We start from the raw sequence: 9,201 nt of genomic DNA on the forward strand, positions 1-9,201 counted from the left end.
CTCTGACACCTCAAGGTCCTTCACCCAGGGTCAATTTGAGTGTTGATGTTCGCAGGCTGGAAACAAATATGTCATTCTCAAAGTCTTATTTATATATATTTATATATTTATATACTTTTTAATATCTATATACACATACATATTTATATATAATATATATTATAAATCTATAAGTATTTATATATTTATATTTATTGATATATCTATATATTATATATTTATATAGATATATTTTATACTATATAATTATTATTATACATTCTCTGTAGTATTTCTCATTTATTATATATTTATTCTGTATCGTATATTGTATTTAATATTTATTTTTATATAATAGTATATCTAGATTACATATGGATGTCTCTATATATCTATATGTAATATAGATATCTATATCTATCTATATCTCTATCTCTCTATATAGATATATCTATATAGAGAGATATATGCAATATATAGATATATGTAATATATATCTACATGTAATATAGATATATAGAGACATATTTATATCTCTATATATTTTATCTGTATATATTTATATCTCTGTTTTATATATACTTGTATATATATATTTATATGTATATATTTATATTTGTATGTATATATTTATATCTATATTGTATGTATATATTTATATCTATATTGTATTTATAGATTTATATCTATATTGTATTTATAGATTTATATCTATATTTGTATTTATAGATTTATATCTATATTTGTATTTATAGATTTATATCTATATTTGTATTTATAGATTTATATCTATATTTGTATTTATAGATTTATATCTATATTTGTATTTATATGTTTATACCTGTATTGGTATTTATATATTTATATCTATATTTTATATCTATATCTGTATTTATATATCTATAAATTTGCATTTATATATTTCTATCTATAGTTTTATATTTATATAACATATTCATAGATAATTTCATATATTTATGTATTTATTTATATTTTTATATATTTATACTTATATATATCAGTATTTCTGTGTCTGGGCTCTACTCACCGGGTCTCTCCTCTGCGTTTGCAGGACATTGAAGCCACAATGAACTCTGCTCTGAACGAGCTGCGGGAGCTGGAGCGGCAGAGCAGCGTCAAGCACGCGCCGGACGTTGTCCTGGACACCCTGGAGCCCTTGAAAACGTCCCCCGTGGTGGCCCCCACCTCGGAGCCCTCCAGCCCTCTGCACACCCAGCTCCTCAAGGACTCTGAGCCGCCCTTCCAGCGCAGTGCCAGCACGGCCGGGGACATTCCCTGCACCTTCCGGCCCGTCAAGTCCGTCAAAATGGCCACGCAGGTGAAACCTCCGGCGACCCGCCCCAAACCCGCCGTTTTCCCCAAAACCAACGCCACGAGCCCCGGCGTGGCCTCCTCCGCGCCCCAGCAGCCCCCTGACAAGTCCTGTACTGTGTGATGAACTCGGTGCTGCTCCGTGGAGACGGCTCTTACCGCTTCGGATGGAGAGACTCTTGTTAAAAAGACGTTAAAATTCCTATTTAAGTGATTTTTTTTTTTTTTTCCCTGAACTGAAGGTTTAGTTGCGAAACTGCCACTCACTCTTCCCGGGAGTGAACTGAGCGGTGACAACCTCGTCCCACGTCCCCACGTCGCTGATGTGTGTGGGGCAAAGCGGTTCCTGCCACGCTCGGGGAAATCCGGAGTCGGGTCACTGTGAAGCTGAGCAGGAAAACACACACAGGAGGGATGAGTTGGATCTTGGTTTCTGGTTGATGCCTTGTCCAAGTGTTTGGCCACTGGAAGAAACACTCGGTGGCATCCCATTTTTGGATACTGGTGGAGTGACTTATATATTCTGTGTTTCATTTATCACAGGGAAACAATAGGATAGATTTTAGTCTCTTGCATGTTTTGGTGCCACTGGTTACGTGGAGCTTGGACATGCCTGTTTCTTGTGCATTATTATTATTCTGTCGCCCGCCGGTGCCACGGTGGTTTAAGGGTCTGTCTCGACTTCCATCACATCCTCTGGTTTTGTTTGTTTGCTCCCCCTTCCTTCCCCCTCCCTGGGGCCAAAGCCCTTGGCCATCCAGCCTCATGCTTTAGTTGACACTTGCCATGAAAAAATAGTTTACTCTGGAACACTCTTAGATTTTTGTGGAGTTCTACGTAATGTGTGTCTGTGCAAATATAAACAAACGTGCTCCTGAGGTTTAGGAGCATAACAAAGAGCCCAGTTGTTGCTTATGGACAATCGAGCTGGTTTTCCCCCCTTTGCCCTCCCGTATTTAAAAACAGCTTTATTGTTTCAGCGTGACTTCCAGCCCGTGGGCTCTCATGTGGTGTGTGCTCTCGGGAGACTGAATGTAAAAAACAAGTTCATTTGGAAAACTCAAGGCGTCCCCTGATGGGAGCCCACTTCCAAACGCACACATCCTCGGTCTGATCACACGTCAGGATGGATCCTCGCCAAAATCCCAGTGACAAGCACTGTAAAAAAAAACCCCAAAACTTCGATCCGAAGTTCTCAAGCTTCCTACCTTCTCCCTCTTTCTGGCTGCAAACGCTTCGGTCGGTGGCCGGGACCGCTGTGACTCGATTTAGGGATCTCTGCTCTTATAGAGCAGGGCAGGAAACGCCGCTGGGGGCAGTGATGTGACAGCACACGTGGCTCCTGGAGTGGCTTCCCCGCGTGTCCCTTGGCGTGGCTCCTCCCTAGGACTCGGACATGCGAATGGATTCGTAGTATTTGTATTTATCTGTGGGCAGCAAGCGCTCCAGCTGCCCGCAGGCTGCAAGGACTCTTTTGTACTCCTCTGGGAATTCTCCACAGCGCTCACGTTTATTTAATTTAATAATAATAATAATTAAAAAAAACAAAAACAAACAAAAAAAAACCAACAAAGGCATGTGCCACTTGCAGCGCTAAGGAAGATTCACAGTCCTGGCTGACCCTGTTTCTCCTTGTTCCTAAACTTTTCTGGGATGTTAAAACAAGCTGCACATCTTATGTGTTCATCAGACGAATTCAGGCACGGGCGAGATAAGAAAAGTCATTTTTCTCGCCCGTTTAGCTGAGTTTCTTTCCTTCCGGTTTCTGGGTTCCTCGTGACTGCAATGTCAGTTTAATTGGCACTTAATTATTAAAAAAGAAGACACAAAACGTGCTTTTCTAAGAAGGGTTGCTGAAATGGTTCTTTTTCTCGTTAGTTTAGGATGTTACTTGGAAAAACAGAGCAGGGTTTTCCCGTGTCCCTGCCCGTCCCCACACGCACACCCCCCCCTCTCTCTCTGCAGGAGCAATCAATCCATATTAATGATGGCTTTTCAAAACACCAACTTCCTCTGTGCCCTAAATTAAGAAAATTGTGGAACACTGGAAAGATTTCAGTGAGAACACTCTTTGTTACCCATTTCTCCTCAGCTTTCCCTGGGGAAGCCCCATGGTACGTGTGTGACTGTCACTGGACCTCACGGAAGATCCCAACGGCGCGACCGGCGACCTTTGCTCTCAGGTTCTGATGGACTTCTACCACCAAGGAATCACTTGTTCTTTTGGGGAAAAATAGAATTAATTAGACTTGCAATTTTTTGCTCAGGCAGAACTTGCTGGCATTTCCTTTTAAGTAGGAATTTTTTTGGTTTTCTTTTTTTTTTTTTTGGTCGTAAACGACCAAAGTTAATCTGTGTCAGGAGCAGGATCTCTGTAAATCGACTTCAACTCATTTGTAATGCCTTATTTTCTTTCTATTTTTATGCCTAGCGTTCATGTTTCTAAGAATAAGTGTCCAGCCATGCACAGCACATTGGAGGAGATGCTCTTTTCTATCTTCCAGGTCTGAAGTGTGAAATTAGGAGATTTAAATGACGACAACAACAAAAAAAAAAGACTTCAGGTTACTGTAACAGCAACTGTCTGTATCTGAATTACTGTGCTTCTCTAGCATCCACAGCTCTGGGACAATCCTGCTGCCAAGGGGAATGGACTTGGCAGGATAACCTGTATATGGAGCAACTCAACTGGAATTCTGGTGTGCACTGTGATTGACACTTAACATTTACAGCAAGCAATATGACAGGCTGAAGGTCATCCTTCCTCTCCCTCGTGCTCCGGGTCTGCCCGGCCGGCAGAAAACTCACACGCGGGGGAATCGAACGACAAAATCACAACCAAGGAGAGGAGGATTTCACCTTGCCTGCTTCACTCTGTGAACACACAAGGCCAGGAGAAGGTTTGCCACAAGGGTTTAATGCCCAGTCGCTGCTGGAGAGGTGGGAAGGAGGGACTGGGAAAGTCGGCGCCGCTCCCCGCGGAAGAAGAGGCCGGCGGAGGGTGGGCAAGGACGACGCGGTGGTTTGCTTGGGGAGGTACCAACGTCGCTTCATATCTTCATATTCCGAAGAAATATTAGCTCTTCCGTAGGAACTCTCTTTTCCGTGACTTTTTTTATGTAATGTTCGTGTCAAATATAAAGACGAGAAGTGTTGGATAACTGGAATGACGTCTGTCTGTTCGATAGTGCTTGGGATGAACAACGGGGGCCTTGTTCATCGGGTGTTGGATTGAAATAATCCAAAGCAAAAACTTTTGAAGTAAAACACGGTTTTAGGTGATCTGAGTAGTTTCTGAAGCTCGAACCTTTTCTGGCTTATTTCCCTAGTTGGGAATGGAGCAGTGTGCTTTAACCAGTGCTAAATTTCTGCCTCTTGAGGGCATCCAAAGGCTTGCAGTTGATAAATTGTGAATTTGTCCTTCGTGTCAAAGCAGTGGGACACGGTCAAACTCTCTCACTTTATCTGTACTGGATATTCTATTGCAATGAAAATGAGTAAATAATTAGAGTGCACTGTGACAGCAGAAAAAAAAAAAAATCGTTGTATATGTCTGTATTTTGATACCTGTTCGAAAGGAGTCTTTGGGTTTCCTGTGCTGAATACCTCATGTGTTGGGTTTTGGGAGTTTTTTTGTTTATTTTTGTTTTTTTTTTGTTTTGTTTTGTTTTTTTTTAAATTTTTTTTTTTTTTTTTTTTTTTTTTTTTTTTAAGGCAAGATTGTTCTTGCACAAAAGTAGGTTAAGATAACCGAGTTCTCATAAATTTATTTACCGAATTGAAACGCTTCGGTTTGGCAAGAAATTCCATCTGTTGTAGTTCCCCCACCTTGCACTTGGTACAAGGGGCGACCCGGCGCACTTGGAAGAGCTCCAGCAATACTGGGACGAGAGAAGTTCATTGCAGATGGAGTTTGCTGCCTTATTTCTCTTCTTCTGTGTGTCAAAAACCTCAAATTCAGTTGAACCTTGTATAGATTTGGGGATTTATTGGGCTTTTGAGAGATGTTCTTCTGCAGAAATCGATGTCTCTAGTTATTAGCACTTCAGATCCTTTCCAGACCTGTGGACCAGGTAGGGTGGGAACGCTCCATTGCTGGTGGAATCCACGTTGAGGGAACACTTGAAATGAGATGGTGGTCTCAGTGGGGCATAGTTTGTTAGTAAGGCAACAATAATGACGGGGGAATCCCCAAAAATCCCCGTTTGAGACAGTTTGACTCAGTAAGAGGCTCTGGCCCCAGTCCTACACATCCATGAGGACAGGTGGGAGTTGAAGGATGTGCCCCTGTCCCTTGGAGTGTGGTTTGGTGGCCAGGGGAGGGGATACCTGTGCCTGGCAGGATCAAGCCCTGACTGTGCAGGGATGTGCTCCTAAGCATAAATATATTTACCTGCTGACCTGTGAACCACAAGCAAGGAAAACTGCTTTCAAAAACAAAGAAACACAGGAGCACTGGGGCATTTCCCTCAATTAGGAGCCTGTCTTGTGCTGAAAACGAGTTTAACAGGATGGGGATTTATTTATTTTGAGATTTTTAGCTTTCACAAAAATAACAGGCCCTGCTGTGGGTTTATCTGGCCTTGGCTAACGCCCCTCAAATGCAGTTGGAGACATAAAGCTGTTTCTTTAGTGGCCTGGTAGCACAAGAGGCCTTGGTAGAAGAAAAGGATGTTCTCTCTCTCATGGGGAACGTTGTTTGCTCCCCACAGGGATGCTCCCAGCGCCAGCTCTGGGAAAACACCGAGCACTTCATGGACTGAACTTTGGGGTCTGAGCTCTTTCCAGATCAGCTCTCTGCGTGTCTCTGTGTCCGTGTGACAACCTGGTACTTGAAAAAAAAAATGAAAATACAAATACTTGACCCTCTGCCTTGTGCCTGTGGGGCCGGGATGGCCCCGGCTGTGTCACGCACAAGCGGTTCCAGGCTCTGCCGCCGCCGCCTGAAGGCAGATGGATTCTTTTCCAGGCTCGGTTCTAGGAACAAACCATCTATTTTGGTGGCTCTCGAGATGCCAAAACAGCAATTCAAGGCCTGGAAAACGTCAGGTTTGGTTGGTTGGTTTGTTTTTGGTGGTTTTTTTTCCTGTTCTATTTTGTGCTTCCTATAACGTAGTTTGGGACAAAAGCGTTGCTTTTTCAACGATGGGCCAAAAAGAGGCAAAGGTGGAGAGGGAGGGCAGCTCCCTGCTGTACTAATACTTGATCTACCAAGCTTCATACAGGGTAAATATTTAGCAGTTTGCAGTGGAAATTGCAGATGGACCCGTCCTTTTCAAGGCACTGTAGTAACCTTACTCCTGAGGTGGACTTCACCAGCCTTTTCTCCAGGCGGAGCCCTGAGATGTGAATAAGCCAAGTCCAAAGGACTGGGCTCGTGAGTGTGCCAAACTGCTGGAGCAATACTTGTGAGCAGCAGGTTCTTCAAAAAGACCAGCTCTATGTAGCCAAAGCGGGGGCAGTTGCTAAAAACCATCTCTGATTTTAAGGGATCGCAGCGATGTGGTTCTGCTGTAACGTTGGGAAAGTGGGGTTGCAAAGTCTAGAAATGTGTGTTTTCTGTCTGAACCTCGGTCCTGTGGTGGCTCGTACGGTGCGTTGGGTTTGGGGTTGTCGACAGCAGTTGTTTAATGGTGGGATGGAATGTTCTTGCTAAAACAGTTTCCATTGTTTCATGTCTTCTACACCAATATATATACGGTGTATATATTAAACTGTGTAAAATTGTACTTTGTATATAGAACTCTGTACAATATGGAGGTACAGCCTTCTTTTTTTTTTTTTTTTCCCCCTCCCCCTTTTGGTACAGTATTGTACAGTATTAGGAGTCGATGTGTTGGAAATGTTCAGTCCATACTGGGGCAACAAAATGTATCCATTGTCATTAGCAATAGTTTTGGAGAAATAAATGTTTTGGGTATGGTGGAAACACTGACCTGAGGGTGCCGGTGTGTGATGTCTGGAGCGAGTGTGGGTGCCTGGGTTTGAGTGGGAGAGAGGGTGAGCATCACCTGTGGGGGCTTTTGGAATCCTCAGGATTGTTGCTACAGGCACTGGTAAGTAGGTGAAGCAGAATCTGCAGGATTCAGGAATACAGAGTGTCATTCACAGGCACTGGGACACTCGATCCCAGCAGGGAAGGAGCATCGTTGTGGCCCAGGGATAAGGGGAATCCAAAGGACAAGGGACTCACATGGCCAGGTAGTGATAGGACAAGGGAGAATGGCCTTAAACTGAAGGAGAGTAGGTTTAGATTGGGTTTTAGGAAGAAATCCTTCCCTGGGAGGGTGGGGAGGCCCTGGCACAGGTTACCCAGAGAAGCTGTGGCTACCCCATCCCTGGAATTGCCCAAGGCCAGGTTGGACGGGGCTTGGAGCAACCTGGGCTAGTGGAAGGTGTCCCTGCCCATGGCAGGGGGCTGGAACTGGATGGACTTAAAGGTCTCTTCCAGTCCAAACCATTCTGGGATTCTGTGACTCCACTGTCCCCCCACCCTGGGCTTGCACACACCGACCACCACCAGCAGGATTCCACAGGGCAAACACTTCCCTTGCAATGACCTGATTTAAAAATGCTTAATCTTCCTCATTTTCCTGGAGAGGATGGACCCCCAACTGTCTCAGGAAAGAGGATTTAAGATTGAGATTATGGACTGGATCATTATTATTATTACCAGCTTTCCCCAGCCTCGGTTTTTCAATAGGCCTTTTTCAGAGCATGGAGGGGAAAACGTGGCAGGGCTGTGTCATTTTGGATTCCCTTTGTTTAGATATCAAGGAATTACCTATTTATGGTGAGGTTTGATGTTTAATCAAGACATTTTGTGCTGTGAGCTGTGAACAGCTGTCCCCGCTGTCCCTGGGGTGAGCTCCCGAGGGGATGGAGCATCCCTGTGCTCCCTGTCCCCCATCTCTTTTAGGGATTCAAGAGCTGGAAATTCAGGATGCTTTTACTTCTTAGATTAGTAGCCCAAATCACAGCAGCTTATGTGGTAATACCCTAAAGCAGGCTGGGCACAGTGGCATGTAGGTGGTGGTTTTTTGCTTTTTAGACAAGAAGTAGGAGTCAGAAAGGCAATGGGGTGACACAGATAACAAATGATTTTTGATTTTCTTTGGGTCCCCACTGTCCAGCAGTAGAGGACACTGTGATTCATCCCTTAAACCCTCTGATGGCATCAAACTGCAGGGAGGTCTGACCCTCCCTCACAAACATCTTGTTATGGTGGTTTTCAACAAGGAAATGTGGTGGCGAGGGGAGAGTTTGGTGCTGAGTGAGGGGAGGGTTTGTAAAGGGTCAGTGGGGAAGGGAAGGGGATGCTCTGGGAAGGACCATGTGGCACTTGGTGTGAAGAAATGGGACCATTTCAGCCTCTCATGAACGTTCCCCAGGAGCGGGTTTGTCACCGGGACACCGTGGGGACATCACCGGGGTCGTGGGCTCGGGTTTTCTGTCCCAAGCCCCCAGAGACGAGGTCCCTGCTGCAGGCAGAGCTCGCTGCTTGTCCTTTATTCTTTAGGCTTTGCTGCCACCAGCTGGAACAATTAATTTTTGTCACAAACTGGTTTCAAGGCCGGGTTTTTGCTCTCCCAGCCTGTGCCAGACTGGGCTCTCCCAGAGTTTATCCCCCATGGGCATGTCCACTCCCAGTGGGACAGATGGGATTGGAGTGTCAAAACCTGCTGTTGGGGTACCCAGGAAGAGGAAATGAATTGTTAATTTAAAATTATAGCAAAGGAAAGGATAAAGGGGTCTGAAAGGAGCCAGGCAAACCTTGGGGACGAGTTCCTGGGCTTGGGCTGGGATCTCCCTCCGAGGCTGGACCTGACTGGGAGAGCTGCTGGGGTAACTGGGATGTGCTGGAGTCCCTGGGCTCCAAGGACTGGCATC

General features: G+C 44.6%; 1 protein-coding gene across 4 annotated transcripts in view; it reads left to right on the forward strand.

Moving 5' to 3' along the window:
- The window catches only part of SRGAP2 (SLIT-ROBO Rho GTPase activating protein 2), a 108,846-nt gene extending 101,600 nt beyond the window's left edge, over positions 1 to 7,246 (forward strand). For all 4 annotated transcript variants that reach the window (XM_032710695.1, XM_032710698.1, XM_032710697.1 and 1 more), the window contains one exon: positions 1,052 to 7,246. In XM_032710695.1, the coding sequence (XP_032566586.1) occupies positions 1,052 to 1,435 (384 nt within the window). In that variant the 3' untranslated portion in view covers positions 1,436 to 7,246. The remainder of the gene's footprint in view (positions 1 to 1,051) is intronic.
- Positions 7,247 to 9,201: the final 1,955 nt, after the last annotated feature.

The sequence above is a fragment of the Chiroxiphia lanceolata genome, chromosome 25 (genome assembly GCF_009829145.1).
Source record: "Chiroxiphia lanceolata isolate bChiLan1 chromosome 25, bChiLan1.pri, whole genome shotgun sequence".
Classification (NCBI taxonomy): Eukaryota; Metazoa; Chordata; class Aves; order Passeriformes; family Pipridae; genus Chiroxiphia; species Chiroxiphia lanceolata.